Genomic DNA, 19,575 nt, shown 5'->3' on the forward strand with positions numbered 1-19,575 from the left:
GAGCTGGTTTAGCAAAACAAAAAAAATTCAGTAACTGCCCTGGCACCTACAGAAGTACACCATCATCACAACTGCTGATTATGTAAATTAATAGAGAAATGTTCAATAATGATGTATCATTTATTGAAAATGAACATTTATAAAAATATTGGAGATTTTAATTTTGGGATGACCCTTGGGTGTTTCTAGTTATAAATTGCCTTGCCAAACAAAATATTTTCATAGATGAGCTAAATCGAGGGCATTCAAGGTTACACTTGAAATATCTCTTACTTTGATAATTTAATGCTCACTGATTAATGAGTACATTGAAAACAATGGTAAAAGGATTGCCCCCCAGAACTACCTCATCTCCTTCAGGCCTCCTCTAAGTAGGACGACTGCTACTTCTGATTATGATGTTTATATTAGCATCACCACCCACTGCAATGTTTTTGCAAGATTTAAGAGTTAAAAGATTTTTAAATCAACAGACTGTGCCAAATACCCCTATATCTGAAAACATCTCTCCATAAAGAATACAACACTGTTTTGGAAAAGATTTTATATATATATGTACCATCTGTAATGCTCAGTAACATTGATTGATTGGTTCAGAACAATTGCTAAACAATTGCATTGGCCATTATCAACAGTATATTGCAGATACAAGAAAGGCAATTGAAAAAATTATTGATGCTAAGAGAAAATGCTGCTATTATTCATGAATCAATATAACTCCATTAAATACATACCATAAAAACAACCACTGTTACTCGCAGTTTCAAGGAAAATAAATTAGATTATCCTAGAATGTGGATCCAAGTAGGAATATCCTTCACACAAGGCTTAGATAATGACAATGCAGGATTCTATGATATATATTCACTCTTCCAGCTTAATATCTACTTTAAAGTGTGCATGAGGTCCATAAATTATTAAGCCTATTAATTTCAACAATCAGCAAATAATGCACTTAACTTCAAAAGCATCTAACAATTCCTCCACATAGACTGTTTACAAACATTAATCAGATTACACCAAAATATGGACTTGACACTCAAATACCCAAGTTCTTCATGTCATTCTAAATCTGATGTTAAAGATTCCAAGCCTTGCAATGTCATTCAAGAAGAATGCTAATTAAGTACCATGCAGCAGGTAATACTTAGATATATCTACTTCTTATTCAAGGGAGTAAAGGCATTGTAACATTAATTCTGAATTACTGAAACAAAATTTTTGCAGAAGTTGTAGGGACATCTCCAAGAAAGAATGCTGTCTCAACCAGCACCATCCTTCATTCGGTTAAGATTCATGTTCACAAATTTCCCTATTAAATAATTAATGAACCCCTAGTAAGCTGACAATTAGTGAGTTTGGCAATTCACTTTGTTAGGTCCATTCCCCATATCATCTTCATCATATGCATTCTTGTATTCCTGCCGTCTAGCCTCCTGTACAGGATCTAGATCTTCCAAAATACATTCCTCAGCTCCATCAGCAATGATAATTTCAGGCCTATGGAAAAATAAAAGAGCAAGTAATATTAGATCCTACCTCAATGGCCAAACTCTTGGCAAAAACCAAAGATCACACCCATCATTGAACTCTTCATGATTACTCTACAATCTCCTCCAATTCGAAGGCTGCCAGCATGACACACTGTAACCAAATGACACACACTAACAGATTACACTAGAGGGTGTCTTCTACAGGTCTGCAGCAACAGTGCACTCGAATCACTTCAGCAAAAGAACAGAGAGAATGTATAATGAAAAGACAATAATGCTTTCATTTATAACGTTGCTACAACATAAGCCATGCACATTTTACGTTAAATTCTGTGAACAGTAGGAAAGGTAACCACTTGAAGGAAAAAATAGACAGCAAATACAATCACATACATGGAATAATTGCAATGTTCAGGGAAGGAAACAATTGACAGATATGGGGTTAGGAATGCGATAGTTGGTGAAGAGGGAGAGCTAAGAGAGAAGTAGCAGACAAGAAATGAGAGCGGGCAGACAGCCACCGAATTCTGCAATGGGAATGACTTCATCTTATTGAACACACTGTTTACGCATCAACAGAGAAATAGGCCCGCATGGAAACTAACCAGGAATTCAGCAGTGTATCAGTTTGACTATACTGTGGATACACACAGATATAGGAACAGCACAATTAATACACAGTTCTCTAGCAGAGTAAGTAGATTCAGATCACTACTTGGTACTATTGAAGTGAAATGTCAAATTCAAGAGGACAAAACAGGGATTCCTGATGAGGACATGGAATGTAGAGGCTTCATCTGGAATGGAGCACTAGGTCGGTATTAGAAAATATTATGAGCAAGAACAAAGAGATGGGCATATTGGACGACAAACAGGAATACGCATAAAAGAGATATCAAAAGCCAAAACTGACACTATAAAACAATACATAATCAAAGGATAAGGAAATCAAGGATAAAAGGTGAGATGATCAGCAAGACAGTCTATGGAAGGAAACAGATGCGACAAAAATATAAATAATAACCTGAGGAGGGAAACTAACAGAGCAAAAGTAGCATATTGGAAGAGGCAGTGCAAGGATATGGAAAGTATACCCAAGAAAGTTAAAATTGTTGCTATGTATAGCATGGTATTAAAAGTATAAAAAGAGAATATGATGTACAAAGGTATAACTATAATTGATGAATACTTGAGAATGAATGAGTATGGCATACCCTAGATACAATTTATATAAGATTCGTGTACATTCTAATCACACATCTATGCAAAAATAAAACTGCTTGGATAATAAAATTAATACGTAGGAACTCTTTTTTATCAAAATAACAAACATCCGCATAAGCAAATGTTTGGAAAAATATAACAGCATGCAATTCACTTTGAAGTGCACATGCAGTTATTACTTAGGACAACTGGCAGCACTGGAATTTCCTGTGGGTGCTCCATTCATATCCAGAATAAAAACTAAACGATAAATGACAACAAACTGCAGCATTTACAATGTTAGAGGCCAGGAGAGCCACTACTCATCGAGCGCAAACTCATTTCACAAGTATTTTGCAACTCTCTATGAGAGATCATTCCTGAAATTAGCTACCTAGTACCATATTTCCTGACATTTCAGGTTAGAATTTAAGTAAAATATTTTGGTGAGACAGAAAAGGAGAGTATTTTGATGTTAACACCTGACATGAAGAAAAGAGTTATTTCATTAAAATATTACCAACTACACTTATATTAATGCTTATTCATCAAATAATGACAGACATTTACCATTACAGCTACTTAATCATTTCAATCAGCAGGTATTTATATACAGCCCGTCACTGGGGTTGTCACTTTCCTCTTCAGTACTGGTACCTTGATATCCATGTAACACATTGCTAATTTCACATATTTTAAAAGACATTATGATTCCGCCAGGATTTTTTCAATCATAAACATAAATTGACAGCCATTTCGTTTTTCCTGCCAGTATGAAATCATGAGTTGGTGACTTTTAATCTTTCTTTCATGCATGATTGGCAGTTAGTGTGTCACTTCCAGTGAAAGCTTTAACCATTTAAGAGCATTTGGAGGTACATTTTTTACTCATATCTGCATTTACCAATTGACATTATCAAAATGTTTTAAAATCAAACATTTTTCTATGCCCTTACAGCACTTGCACTAATTACGGTTGAATGCTAGTAGACTCTCAACTTTATCAAGAGAGATACAAGGTATCCATCCTTGCTGGCCCATGTGTTAAGTTTAGTGGCAGCACCACATGGGAAATTAAACTAAATGCACTATGTTGCATACTATTATCGAACTTTAAAATCACAGAAATCATTTTCTTTGCCTGATACAGAAAAAAGTACTTAAAAAAGGAGTATTTTCTGCCTGCGCTTTAAGGTCTCAGTTACACCCGTGCGCTACAGCCTGTAACATACAGCTTGATTTTGGAGTAAACAAAAGTACACCTTATGAGCTGAGAAAGAAATATGGTATTCATTCCATTGTCCTAGACAATACTTCAGGGGGACAAGTGATTGAGGACACACATCGACTTGAGATTCCACTGTACTTAGTACATGATAATCTCCAAATTTGAAATGACACTTCCCAGAAGGCGGCAAAAGAGAGACATTTATGAAATAATCAAATGCACATTGGAAAGAGCTTATACCTTGGTGGCAGGCAATGCTCCAGCATGGTGATTGCATCTCCAGGAATGGTGGTTGGAAAATTCACGAAGAACTGGATAATCAGCCGGCCCTTTTCAAACGGATTCTTGTATTGAGGCATGCCTTCATTCAGGATGCACTTCACATCAGCATGCTTAGTTACATTGCCTTCAAAAATAAAAAAGAATGATTAATTAGAAAAGAAAACTTAATTATTCAATAATTTCTACAGTACAACATATTCTTTACTATTGTTATATTAGCCTTTTATACCCCAAAATTTCATCACAAGTGGCACATCTCATGATAATAGTTACGGCCATTTTGGTTCTTCCATTCCCAGTTCCAAAGCTATTATCAGAATCAAAATGAAAAACCTTGTGTCCTGAACCAATATTCATGCCAAGTTGGATGATCTGCACACACTTAAACCTCTAACACACATACACCTCTAACATGATTGGTATATTGGTATTTACTGAAGAATTTCAAAGATCCCATTAACTATTTTTACTTCAAAATATTAAAATGCCTTGCCTCTAACACACAAACAGAACACACTAAATACATTGAGATTCCCCAAATAAAGATCACTGTACAAAACTAAGCAATGATTTCAGATTGGAGAAGGCAGCCCTAGGGAAATGATTCACCAAAACCAATCGTGCAAACATGTAGTCTACCTCTTCCCTGTTATGAGGATATGCAAGCATATTTAACACAATGCCCCTCCGGCTTAAAAACAGCTCCCTAACAGTGTAAATAACTGGGAATTGAGAAATCAGACAAATACCCATTATCCTACTGTACTTGCATAATTGTGTCTACTATGTGTGTGCTCAGCGAAAGAACGTGAACATATCACGATGCCTGTAATTGTCATTAATCATACAATTTTTGTTTTATAAAAAAGGGTGAAGTGATTATCAGTTTTAATAAGCATTGTGCCACTGTATAATTCCAACTATCCATTCCACGAACAGCTGCTATTCCCTCAACGTCATGTTGTCACTGGCAGAAAAAATACAACATGTGGTCACGTGTTGTCACTGGCAAAAAGATGATGTATTTTGTGAGAATATGGCAGACTTTTCATTCGCAAAAGAACCTGCAGTGCAAACCCTTAATTTAGATCCTCGCTTGATGCCCCTCGTTGCTTGGCATTAAAACATTGGCAGAATAATGGATGGTTCCATGCTGATTCCTGGAATTCACACATGCCCCTTAAACAAATCCATTCCAATCGCGGTCCCTATCATAGCTTCATTTGTGGCAACTTCACTTCCCTACCAACAACAGATTACGTTCCCAGCACACCTACCCTTCCCCCAAAACTCAATTGTTTCAGTAAAAATAATGCCGCCATATTTTTTAAGGCAAAGGGCACCTGCATTGACCTCCACTGTGAATCCTGGATAAAAGGCACAAAAAGTATCCCTAAAATAAATTACTTGAGGTGTTGATACCAGACACCTTTAATAGTAAATGCAGATGATACAATTCAACGGATGAGCTCTGTGCATGTCCTCAATGTGTGTGGGCCAGGAATAAATTTCTGATTGCAATGGGATATGTTTCTTATATTTCTGCCTGTGCTAGCCGACATTTACATAACTTGAAAAACTATATACATAAAGTAATATATGATTATTTTATTAATAAATAACTACACTTCAATTAATGATTTTGAAATATCCCACTGTTCATGACAACTGGCAAGAAGCAAATTAGTGGCTGGCACACAGGAAACACTGCAAATGAGGCAGTGATTGCACAGGTTATATACATGTACAGTCCTAAGCATGAAATATAAATGTTGGCCCATTTGTTTTCCTAAAACATTTATTTCTTTGGCATAGTGCATTAAATCACAGTCATGTATTCAAAAATATCATACAATGCAACATGGGCACAAAATTAAGGATGCCATAAGTATATTTAATTAATATGCTATTTGGCCAAACATCAGCACTACTTGGAACTCGTAAATTAGAAAGATTGAATATCTTATTAATTATCATGGGTTATTTTCAAGTTGGATGTAGTCCCTCACTATATGTATCAATTGAGTGGAGTCAAACACTGATCACATTTTGCCACATAATGCTATTCTATTAAGAATGAGACAGTAGCCTGGAACAAATTAAATCATAGCACAGTAAGCATCATAGTAAGGTCAGAAATGTGGCAAAGAAAAAATGAATTGCTTCAGTTTGTTGTTTAATTTTTGTTTAAAATAGTACGTTTCATTTGTGAGTGTACACACACAGGGGAGTTTATGGTTTCTTCATTGATCACGCTGCCTTCATCAAATGGAGAGCAGTGAGTCAAGGTGGGTGTGATCGGGGGTGGAGGGTGGGAGATGGATAGGGGATGAGGAGATATGAAGGAGTTTAAGGGTTAGGGGGGCAGAGGGAGGGTAAGGAGGTTGGTCCATGGGAGGGGTGATTGCAGGGAAGTAGTGGAGGCTGAAGAGGGGGGGAACCCAAGGACCACATGAATGAATATCTCACACTCTTTGGATTTCACCTCGAACCTGAATCCAGTCCTGGTTAATGAAACATCCCTGTGGTCTCCTGCTCCTTTCAACTTTAATTTTCCATTGTGATCACAATCAAGAGGACAGATAGAATCACTGAACATACGGAACACTAAAGCAAGGAAGCAAGCAAATTTTGCCTCAGAGGTGCATTTAGAAGAAACTAGTACATGCAATCCGTTGCTTTACAAAGTTTGGAGATGTTTAGGCTGGAACAGTTTTCATCTTTCTAAATTTAAATCATATCTTACTGCAGGGAAAAATACTGCCAATGGGTCAAGTGAAGTGTGGAACTTTATTCACCACAACTGCTGCACAATCCAGTTTTGTCATGTGCAATATCAATTAGACAAAATTGTGAGGAAGGAAATTAACATCACGAGTGCAGTTGAAAACCCACGAAGAGGCATAGCTCGCAAATTTGCCACCAACACTAGCGAAGAGAGTGAAACTAAGGAACAAGAATATGCATGTATTCTGTCATTTTAAGAGAACACACATTCTCCTCTTCATGCTGAGGCTCCCACATCAGATTGCTCAATCCCACGCTCAGTGCAAGGGATTCAGGCATTCCTAAAATGACCGTATCCTTGCACCTCGTATCCATATTGTGACCACTTCAAAAATATCTGGTTCTTCTGCGGAGGAAGAACTGGAAAGGTGTTTTAGGGAAAGAGCTTCTTCTTCCCAAGAAACATATAGTTAAGAAAAAGAGTGGCATTGAAGTTTCCAATACTTCCAAAGCTAGCAGGGAATGCCACTCTGCACCTGAAACAGTTCACTCACAATCTTAAAGACTTGAGGATAACTGCATTCATGAAGAGGAATCATCTTGACTCTGAAAACTTTATATACTCCTTTTAAAGAAAAGCATACACATTTTTTTTGTATTCACTTTTTATGTGCTTTATATTACATTCTAAGGGGAAAATGAAGAATTTGGGTTGCAAATAAAATAAGGACAAATTTTGGATACAGATAAAAAAAAGGATTAGAAACATTTCTTCAGTATTTTTTCATCTTTATCAATAAAAATTTATCCATTTAAATATCAAAGGATTGTGAAATTTAAATGTGATCTAAAAATGTTTTAGGTCCCACATAGAGAACAACCACCACATAGTATCAGGCAGAGAGAAGCAGAATAAAATAGACCCTTGGACTCATATTCAATCGCACCTCCTCATTTGCCCTAACAGCATCATTCTTTCACAAAAGGATAAATCACCTCACTGATTAAACATTATTTTCAGATATTTGTATACTTATCAATATTAAAAATGCTTTCCTTTTCTTCCACTCTGATTACGTGGTAATCATGGCAATTGAAAATTTCACAAATTTTGAATGAATTCATTCTCCAATAAAATAGTCTGTATTATTTAGGGCTAGATATGCTACTTTGCAGCCCTAGTCTACTTTCACTGCTTTGAAGAAAGATTTCATCCTCCACTTCTATTTCTGTATTTAAATTCATTATTAAACCAGTTTTAAGCATTGGATTTTTAGATATATCACAGCAAATTAACGAACCAAATATCGCCAAAGCAAATAAGTTTAAAATAGATGTCCCTTCCACATTCAAAATTTTGATTGCATTACCTCTTCAATTAAATTTCTCCAAATGTGAAATCAATGTATCATTAAATCATAAACCCCAATGAGATTAAGAAAACTACTCACCAGGCAAATTTGTTATCAGTAATTCTCTATCATCCAAAGTTTTAATAACCTTTTGGAATCCACACAGGGATTCCACAAGTTCAAGATTCATCCTCATGATAAGGTCATTGCCAGACCGTCTGAAAGTGAAAATATCAAGCGTCATCAGTACAATGTATAAACATCACACATATATAAATAAATAAAAATATATATATATATATACGAATGTCACGGTAGCCCAGGGGGTAGAGTGTTGGACTGCTGACCAGAGAGTCCCGGGTTCGATTCCCGGGCAAGTCTCTGGGCGCCTTTAGCTCCACCCAAGTTATGTGATTTTTTGAGTACCAGATCTTCCTGGGAAACCATAACCGGCACAGGGAAAGGAACTGGCCCCTCCTACCCTGATGTGTGAATTTCACACGCTGTCGGGCTTAGTACTGGGTGAACTCTACAATGACCAACCAGACCGACCTTCGGGTTGAAAACTGTGTTTATGGTTATATATATATATAAATATAAGTAACACAGGATTGATAATATCTCTTACAGATGATTCACTTAGCCAAGAAACTACCTCTTCTATTGCATCATGTATTTCTTACACATTATGAGCATCACCCTGACATTGACTTAGGCCAGCCAAGCTAAAAAAAAAGACCTAGCAACATGGGATATAAATTATTTCCACTGAAATACTGAAGTCAATGGAATCATTTTTTGTGTACAACCGGTACTTAAAACAATACAAATATTATACAGAACTGTCTTGGGCATTATTTGATGTAAGCCTTGCATACTAGGCATAAATGAATAAAAACTAACTTTGCAAATTCCAGTAGATTTTGTATATTTCAAGACCATGGTTTTGTTGCAAGGCAATATCATCAGGTGACATGGTGAATTGCAGAGTATATATACGTGGTCTGTTCAAATGGCTCCTAAAGTTCTTATAAGGTTTCAACTTCTCATTCGTGATTTCATGGCACGAATCAATCAAGATGATCAGTCAACATTGATGTCTTCCTGAACGCTCATCATCTTCCACTGATTACAGTCCCTTTTCGAACCAAGTTAACCACTCATTACACACATCATCAGAGCATGATTATTGTCATACCTACACTTTTTTCTTACGTTAAAATGTCCCTTCCTGACTATCAGTTCCAATTTATTTATGAAACCCATCTTACCATTACACTTCACGTTAGGTTAATGTCCACGTTAACTATCCATTTGATCTAACCAATACTTTTTCAAAATTTCATTACGGATGTTCTGTTGAGTGAAATTATGATGGAAACAAAAGCATACATTCTGCACACTCAGTGGTGATGGATGTCTTACTCCAAATGCTCGGGAACAAAATTGGGAAAAAATAGCACTTTCTGACCTTAATGCTTTTGTTGCATGCACTTGGAATATAGGTCTAGTTCCAAGGTCAACAATTGAATCTTATTGGTTCACTCAAAAATCGCAATACATCAAATGGTTTCATGAGAAATTTCCTGGAAATGGATTCAAGTGGATCTGGAAATTTCCTAAATAATGCTTCAACAAAGACATTCCAATATTTTTTTGCTAATGGAACTAATTCTTATATAATAAACAAGGAAAATAATTTTCAATTCAATGAATATGTTTCGGTGGAAGAAGGGACTAGAGAGTCAATCTCACATTCACAAATATGGAGAAAGATTGAGATGATAAAATGGACCGAAAGGAAAACAAATGAGAAAGTGGGAGGTAATGTGGGCGAAAAGAGGGGATTGTCGGGAGAAATCTTAAGGAGGTAGGAAAAATGGATGAAGACCGTATTGATTAGCAGTGGGATGTTAAAGACTTACAGAAGAGAAAATGTTAGGTAAGTGAGGAAGGAGTAGAAATAGGTTAGGGATGTTGGACCGGATGAAGGGAAAAAGGAAGTACACAAGAGATAAAAAGGGACTTGATGTAGAGTGAGTAGCTGGATTGTGCTTTGTTAGGGGATATTTTTTGGTAGTTGTGTCCATCCAAACCCTACCTTAACTGGTAGACTACCCAAATAATTAATTCATAAATACATGGCTGACATCCAAAAGATAACATTCTACTTGTGGATAACATAATTTATTAAGTGCAACGACCACACTTGCCCCTAGCTCACAACATTTCTTTTTGCTCTTCATAAATATTTCAGTTTTTCTCAGTTTTCTGGCATGCTCAGCAAAAAGAGCCCTCAAGATACAATATGAGCAATTGCAGAGATATACAGAAAGGTACAACATTGACCACTTACTTGAAGACATCATGCTCCTTCTCTTCTAATACAATCACAATATCACCTGGCTCCAAACCTGGCTCTTGGTCTCCTTCTCCAGAAAAGACTACTTTCTGGCCATCTACCATTCCTTTGTCTACATGAACTTCAAGTATTTTACGCTCCCTAACAACCTAGCAATGAATGAAAAAAAAACAATTTCACTCTAAATACATATAAAATATATATATGAATAAAATTGACATAGAGAAATCCCACAATTCAGGTTACTGTTTTCAAGTATATAACACTATTAAAGAGTAAAAAGCGATGAACACAATACAGTCGAACCTTGCTTAATGAGAACCTGACTGGGTGAGTATTTGGCATAACAAGAACAAGTTTGGCTCCCAAAAATGAATAACTTAACCAGCTTATTCTTCAAAATGAATAATGAGCAGGGAATTCCTGAAATGATAGCGCACAGGCTACTTCAATTTGTGTTTAGGTCTCTTTTCACCAGCATCTTAGAGCTGTTAGTACGTGCACAGAAATTTATGCCATTACAATGCTGAGTGCCGGCTGAGACTAAGTCTCTAGGTAACTTTCTAGTAGAAAGGTACTTTTCATTAATAATGAACTATTTATTTTCTTTTTTGTTACAAATACAACTGTTTTTGCAAATTGAGCCCGCATTCCTGGGTGGTTCATTCAGTGATAAGAAGTAAGAAAAGATGAACATGATCCACAATCCAAAACAATATACTACCTTGATCAAAAAGTTCCCGGAATAACCACCGTGTGGCGCTCCCATCGTTCCGATTTGAGTTCTGTTTTTTTTGTTAAATTGGTACATCTGTTGTTGATATTCCCTTTAAATCTTAGTGTCATAACTTGACATTTGCAAAAGTTACGGTCGGTTTTCGGTATGTCCATCAGTGCTTCCTGCGATTTTTCCATTACTTCCTCTCGGCTGCTAAAACGCGTTCCCCGTAATGGTTTTTTAACTCGATTGAACAGAAAGAAGTCACAGGGAGCCAAATCAGGTGAATTCGGTGGCTGTTGGATGGTATTTGTTGCATTTTTCGTCAAAAAATTACGAATAATGATAGCACTGTGCGACGGTGCGTTATCATTGGTGCAAAATCCACGAGTTTTCTGCCCACATTTCTGGTCTCTTTCGGCGAATTGCTTCACGCAAACGTCTCATAACGCCCAAATAATACTCTTTGTTTACTGTCTGGCCTTCTGGCAAAAATTCATGATGCACTACACCGTTGTAATCCATGAAAACCGTCAGCATTGCCTTCTTTTTTGACTGAAAACGACGTGGTTTTTTTGGTCTCGGCTCATTTGGTGAACGCCATTCACTTGCCTGATGTCTGGATTGCGTGTCGTACTCATAAGCCCACGTCTCGTCTCCAGTAATGATCCTTTTGATGAATGTGGGATCGGATTCAGCCTCGCAAATCATGTCTTTTGCGACGTCAACACGGTCTCTTTTTTGCATGAAATTGAGGTCTTTTGGCACCAACTTTGCTGCTACACGACGGAAACCCAAATCATTAACCACAATGTCTTGGGCGGATCCATAGGCAATGTTCAAGTCCTCCGCTATTTCTCTGATGGTTAATTTGCGGTTATTGACCAACATTTCTTTTACTTTATCAATTTTTTCACCGACTTTCGATGTCGATGGTCTGCCACTGCGTTCATCATCTTCGATTGACTCACGACCACTTCTGAACCGCTCGTGCCACTGGTAAACGACCGTTTTTTTAGAGAATCGTTGCCGAAACACTTTTCCAACATTTCCAACGTCCGTGCGCCACTAAATCCGTTTTTTACGCAAAATTTAATACAAGTTCGTTGTTGCAAATTTAAATCCATTTCTGCAATTGTAAAAAATCGCCAACACACACAGAGATAGATGTACTCTTGGCTACGTAACTTTTGCAAATGTCAAGTTATGACACTAAGATTTAAAGGGAATATCAACAACAGATGTACCAATTTAACAAAAAAAAATAACTCAAATCGGAACGATGGGAGCGCCACACGGTGGTTATTCCGGGAACTTTTTGATCAAGGTAGTATATTTAATTTTCTTCAAATAAACTGTTGAATAATTAATTTTTTGGCATGACACCCATTAATGAATTTTACACGAATTTATATAATTAATGGTTTCTGGCGTAACTTTATGGAACTGATTCATTATAAATAAATGAAAGGACTAACTTTGTAGTTCCACACGAAAACGATTTATTCACACGACCTGGGTTTCGAAGTAAAACTTCATCATCAGTAAAGTTTTACTTCATCGAAGTAAAACTTCACCTGATGATGAAGTTTTACTTCGAAACCCAGGTCGTGTGAATAAATCGTTTTCGTGTGGAACTACAAAGTTAGTCCTTTCATTTATTTATAACGAATTTATATGCAAAAAATTGTTTCACTATATGTGTTCCACTACACGAGAAAGATTGCGGGATGAATAATGCTCGTTGCAAGAGGCTCCACTGTACATCTGAAGCTCTGTTCATGAAAAACACTAGAGCATTTAAGTAATTTGGTAGAAGAGCCATGTGGATTGGGCACTCATTTAGACACAGCGAAGTGATAGCTACAGAGGGGAAAATACAAGGGAATTGTGTCCAATGGAAGCTCCCAAGAAGGAAATAAGAACAAGGGAAATATACTAGGAACAAAACAAGATTGAGTAAACCAAGAATTAACCCAGATAATTTTTGTTTAAATAAAATTATCAGAGAACATAATACAGATATAACAGAAGAAGCATTGCTTACTGTTAATAATATAAATTTTAATATCAAAATTTCAACTAAGGATTTTACACATAGTATTAAAAAAATGAGATATATACTCCATTAAATCCAGTCGAGAATGACTTCTTCTATTACAGTTAACTTTGGCCCATACTGAGAGGCTCATGTATCTAAGGTTGCCTTTACCTTTGCCAGCAGTGATCCATGGCAAGCAAGGACAGAAATGACCTAGGCTACATGACTCCCTGCAGGAGGTTAAATTCTAATGCATACCCAAGACAGGCTGATAAAAAATAAATCCTCTGCATCTGTATAAATAGAAGTTAATCACACCAAAGAAGGTCCAGCACTTTCCGGAAAAATTTAAGTTTTTGTAGATCATGTTCCACACATGCCTGAGCTATCTACAACGCATTGCCTCGGTACGAGGATCGAGCAAAAAATAATGGCATCCCATGCAGGGAATGGATTCTCACATGCTACATCTGGTACAAACAATTTCGCAACTTTCATTTAACATTTCACTTAGTTTTTTCTATTCCTCACATGAGTTCTAGGTAGCAAGAATTACATTTAAAGCAATTCAGAAATAACTAGAGGAACACAAAAGGGACCACGCCCACTAGTCATTTGATATTATAAATGATTCAACATTTTCTTGCCTTAACCTAATTGTACGTGATTTCTTGGTGTGTTTGCTTTCTGTGGCATTCTATGCCCCATGGGTCTTCATTTCAACTATTCAGCAACACCATCACTGCTTCTTCATGGACTCAGATTAAAATGGAGGATGCCATGAATCTGCCATTTTCAAATAATTTTGTCATCAGGGATGAACAGCAGAGAAAGTTATTTCACACCAGATATCAGCAGCACCATTAAGTTTCACAATTATATCAGCACCCTCTACAGAGGAGGTGAAATGGGGCTGTCATACACCCTTGTGCGAGTACCAAATGTGATGGACGCAGAAGATTATTGCGACCTCTTACACAAAGTTGCAATGACCCATTGCGTTTGAAGTAATCTTTCAAGAGAAAAAGGACTGTGAACAAGATAAATGTAATATCTAATTTCAACATCCATTCACAAAATCTGTCATTGCTGGTAAGCAGAGTGACATTCAAGAAGTACATTGGTCTTCCATCAAATGACAGTTTTGATAAATATATCAAGCAAATGATGAGAGAGCTAAGCACTAAAATGTTTTAGTTCTAAAGGCTCGGGGAAAATTAATAATTTATATCCTTGCCTATTTTTACTGCCATCATACATGCAGAAGATAGTATGGTGATTTTGCTGCAGAATTTGTTTGTAACCTGTTCTTTATAAATATTTTTAAGCATGTATTTACAAATTTAAATTAGGCAAAAAAGATTCAAAATTATTTTTTCGGTTTTTGCATTAATATTCTCAAGACAAGAATACTTGCGGCCAATATTTTTAATACCTACAGCCAATGACTTGCCATACTCTCATTATCTTAACTAGTATTACTACCAATTACAGGACTAGATCAACTACCAAACAGTTGAATGCATATTACTGTAGCAATGAATGCTACGGAGATCCTCGTCCTAAAATATGCATGAATTATTATTGATTCCAACTTATGCAGCTCTACCTATGACCTAAAATACAGTGTTATAATATTCTAATCAGAAAAATTATAAAACAAGTGATCATAAAATCATTATGACCAAGGTTGACAGATATGAATCCATACAGACTTATCTCTTGTTATATCAAGATTCTACAGCTATTCAGCATCAGTAATCCTTTATTACAAACAGGAATTTAAATCCCAGAGAGACTAAGTAAACATTTATTTATTACACATTTCATAGTTCCAGCAAACTGGAATCAACAAAAGGAAATCAAATTACCAGGAACTTGCTTAATTAAAATGAAAATCATACAAAACTGATTCTGTTGCGGTAACTTGAGGGGTATTAGTTCAGCAAGTCGAGACTGGGATAATGACTAGAGGCCATTGCTTTATACCCCATGTTATGTTAACTCCACAAAACCTGTGTAATTTTTCAGGGACCAGACCACCTTCCTCCAGGTAGAATGATGCTGGCACACCAATGCTGCTTTGTTTAAGACACTGGTTGCAGACAAATATATCTGACCTAGGAAGGTTAGGTTCATCAAAGGGCCCACAGACCTCCATTTTGTGTATCATGTCCCCCAATGCTATCAAGTTTGACAGATCTATGACAGAACAGAATACTGGAAAAAAGTACCCTAACATATAGTCGCACAACCCATGACGCAAATAAATAACCTAAATTTAATACAAACCTTGTCACCATTACAGGTCTTGCATCTGTCCTTGGGGTTTATCCGTTCACCCTGCCCATGGCACTCTGAGCACATCGACTGTATCTGCTGAATCATATTTGGTCCAAGGTGCTGAGTGTGAACCTGCACACCCGAGCCACGACAAACCGAACATGTTTCCACAGCGCCCTTGCGACCTCCTCGGCCTGAAAATGGTTTCCAATCATTCCTCTCTTTCTATATAATAGCTTAAACACAGCACCTCTTCAACACATCAATTACACTAAATAAGGAGGGAAGATGAGCATCCACCACCATTTAAAATATTAGCGTCCCATACAATGAGACATCAAACATCACAATATTAAGCTTTCCCTGTGGTCACAGGTTTTGCCACTAAACACATTTAAAATTACCCCAAGACGGCATTTGATAAATAATTGTGAACCCTTTCTAAGCTATTCCACTCATAATGTGGTTGGATACATCCATGAAGGAACAATAACACCATAAACGAACATTTTACTTTAAACAGCAATTTTAGTTACTCATTGGAATTCACATCTTTACTAACTTGTAGGGTGAATTCATAACATGAGATTACGTCACGTACATCATCATTACATTATTCACTTTAGATTAAATAGAGAAGGGCACATTTTCGAACAAAATATTATGAAATACCAAAATGGTTCTATCTTTAGAGTTAGCATTATGCTTCTGGTTCCAAACTGAAAGAATAAACACACAAATAAATATAGCCCAAGTTTTCCTGTTAAAGCATTGCTATCATCTACAGTAATTTTCAGGTGAGAAAGCTTTTCCATGCTTTTCCAGTCATTGCCATGGCATGCTTAAGTTAAAATGGCAATTGTCTCCTTTGAGTCACACAACAACGTATTCATTTACAAATAATGAGCAATGTTATGTTAGTTACAACATAGCATGTAACCAGAAAATTTTGAAAACACCTGGCAGTCACTTCATCATCTCAAAAAAGCAATCAATTACTCATTCAAAAAAAAAAACACTTCTTCTATTTAACCTGGAAACACAGGCTTAATGCATTATTCTTTATGAAATCACCATATGAGATGACATTATTGAAGATAAGTCCACTCAATGTTATTAATAGCGCGTTTTAAGTATTTAATATGAAGTGTACATTTACCCATGAGTTGCCTAGTGGACTAATGTCTTCAAAGAGTATTGGTGCAGTTAACAAACCATCTCCCACTTGAAAAATAAATACAAAACTGAATGCAAAAGTTGATCACTTGTATCCATCCATCCCACTATGAAGCTTGCAAATATGACAACTTAGTAGAAGGGTGGAACTATGTATTAAACACAAGGAAGGGAGAGGCATTTTAATTACCTATAGCCCAACCCATCTCTACTATCATTTTATTGGCCAAAGAGACAAGGTTCCTATCCAGTACCGGCACATGAACCATGGATTGTTTCAAAGGATGCATAAAACAATACACAAGAGGCAAATTGCTCAGTTTGTCAAACAGAACTACTTAAATGACACCAATGCCACATTATGAGTCAAGAAGCATATGTTAACAATGCTACTGATGGATTAACAAAATGGAGTGTGCAATTACTAGGAATATTTTACACATTTTAATGATAACGACATTATGATTAACTCCTAAGTCATTTGGCCAATTATATCTAAAATTTTGGCAGTACAATACTTATGGAATACCACTATTGGAGATAAAAGTTTTAGCCCGATAGATAATAAATGTTGACCGACCCTTTTCGGAGAGCGCATGGCGCAAATCCGTACGCATTAGCACGAGGAATGAACAAGCCAACACCTCTAGCGATGAAATGACAATATCACGAGAAAAAATTTAAGAGGACGTAAGAGAACCATACAGATATTCTAAATGTCCGTTAATAATATCATTTTTCTTCACAGCATGAGAGAACAGGCTGCGGGTCTTTGAAGACCTCGATTATTTCAAGAGAATTAACTATTATTTCAGAAATGAGACATGGTACTAACCGTCGCAAACGAGAAATTGAGAGGTTAAGTATGCGCAAACATAAAATTTCGTATGGTCACGTAACTCTCAAGAAGGATGAAGGATCTTCCATCAGTAACTGAAGCGACTTCGCCTGACGTTTCCCCCCGTTAAATTGACACGGAATGCTCCAGTATACTGGTGTCATTTACGCAAAGACTACTAAGCCAATTTTAAAATACATCTTGGCAATCGAAGCCTTAAAAATATAATAATTATTTTCAGTTGTATCAAATGGGCTCTATGCGATTAAAAAATCCGTAGTAACTTACAACTAGCTTTAAGGATGCAACACAAACAAGTTATCCAGTCATACTCCGGCCAATAACAATGAGCAAATATTAACAAAAATTTAAATGATCTTTTAGAAATGTTTCCCTTGTTTGACAAAGAAATTTGAATACATTAATGGCTTAAAGTGTAATGTGTACTTACAATTTTGAAACAAAAACTACACCACACACTAATAGTAATTATTTTCAACTTACTAACCTTCGCACTTTTCACAGATAACCCTCTTCTGAAGAGCCAACTTCCTCACAGCACCTTTGTAAAGTTCCTCCAGGGACACACTCAATTTATGAATAAGATTTCCTCCCCTCCGTTCACGTCGAGACCTACCACCACTTAATCCTCCACCAAATATCATATCAAAAATGTCCATGGGTGCGGAGAATCCCCCGCCTCCACCTTCCTTCAACGCCTTTTCACCACCACGATCATACAATTGTCTTTTCTCTGGATTCGATAAAACTTCATAAGCCTGAGATATCTGCTTGAACTGTAAATTGAAAGCAACATATTGAAATTAATTCGAGGGGTTAAAACTCCATCACGGTGGCACTATGTCTTGTTAATTTTCGGTAGGTGTTTAGAAGTACAAAACATTAATAATAATCAAGTTTCAATATTTTCCGAGAGCTCGACTATTCCACGCCATTCGTAAGGCTAACTTGTAAAATTGAGTAACATGGCCAGTATAACGTGAGAACTATGAACATGTGGCCTTGCATCAAACAACCAATTATTAGCCGCTTCCATGCTGCTTACCCTGCCGGAGAGATCAAATCGATCAGAAAAATATACGATGTTTAGTGTCCTAGGCATTTTGTTTATTGGAGAAAAAAGGCATGCTCCCAAGTTCCAATATAAATTACGTCACGAAATAGGGTTTCAACAAGAATTCCATGATGCAAGTAAGACCACTAATCGATTTATCTTAAAAAAATTGATAATACTCCAGTGTCGAAACATTAATACTTTAAGGTTACACACGAAAGACGGTTTTGAACGTATGACGTCCATTAGTAATTCCTGATAGACGAAGGATCTACGCCATTGAAGAAGACAAAGGATTGACAAAATATTAACAATTATAGTTCCTACGGCCACGACGAATTAATTGCAACCATCTACGCAGGTCTTACAAATATTAATTCACGTAATAGCAACCAAATGTCACAGCCAGCTACAGCTTAAAGACTTAAATTACCTTTTCCCCCTCCGTGGGATTTTTGTCAGGATGATATTTCAAGGCTAACTTTTTGTAAGCCTTTTTCAACTCTTCGGTAGTTGAATTAGGTTTGACACCAAGGATATCGTAATACTTCGTGTCCTTAACCATTTTGTAGGGTATTTCCTAAAACAAGCAGATACATTAGTACACTCAGACAAAGCAAATGTGCCTGTAGCTGCAAATAAGTTAAATTGCTTAATTCTAATGTTCAACCTGGGTTTCCTTCCAAAATGTAACGTAGAAGCAACCGAACAAGTCGACACTAAGGGAGGTTCGTTACTGATGCACCGCAACTAACTGCTCCGCACACTAGTTCTCGAAGGTTCCGAATCGACGAGAA

At 36.6% G+C, this 19,575-nt stretch overlaps 1 protein-coding gene across 1 annotated transcript; it reads right to left on the minus strand.

The window, feature by feature from the left end:
* Window positions 1-263: 263 nt before the first annotated feature.
* Droj2 (DnaJ heat shock protein family (Hsp40) member A4-like) lies at window positions 264-19,571 on the minus strand. Its single transcript, XM_071586217.1, has 8 exons — window positions 19,449-19,571; window positions 19,212-19,358; window positions 18,212-18,500; window positions 15,699-15,883; window positions 10,642-10,796; window positions 8,385-8,503; window positions 4,165-4,330; window positions 264-1,500 (listed from the first exon to the last, which is right to left on the minus strand). Exons 2-8 carry the CDS (start codon window positions 19,341-19,343, stop codon window positions 1,350-1,352), a joined length of 1,197 nt encoding a protein of 398 aa, XP_071442318.1. The 5' UTR covers window positions 19,344-19,358; window positions 19,449-19,571; the 3' UTR covers window positions 264-1,349.
* Between the last annotated feature and the right edge of the window lie 4 nt (window positions 19,572-19,575).

This window comes from Hetaerina americana, unplaced genomic scaffold (assembly GCF_022747635.1).
Source record: "Hetaerina americana unplaced genomic scaffold, ioHetAmer1.1.p SCAF_21, whole genome shotgun sequence".
In the NCBI taxonomy this organism is placed as follows: Eukaryota; Metazoa; Arthropoda; class Insecta; order Odonata; family Calopterygidae; genus Hetaerina; species Hetaerina americana.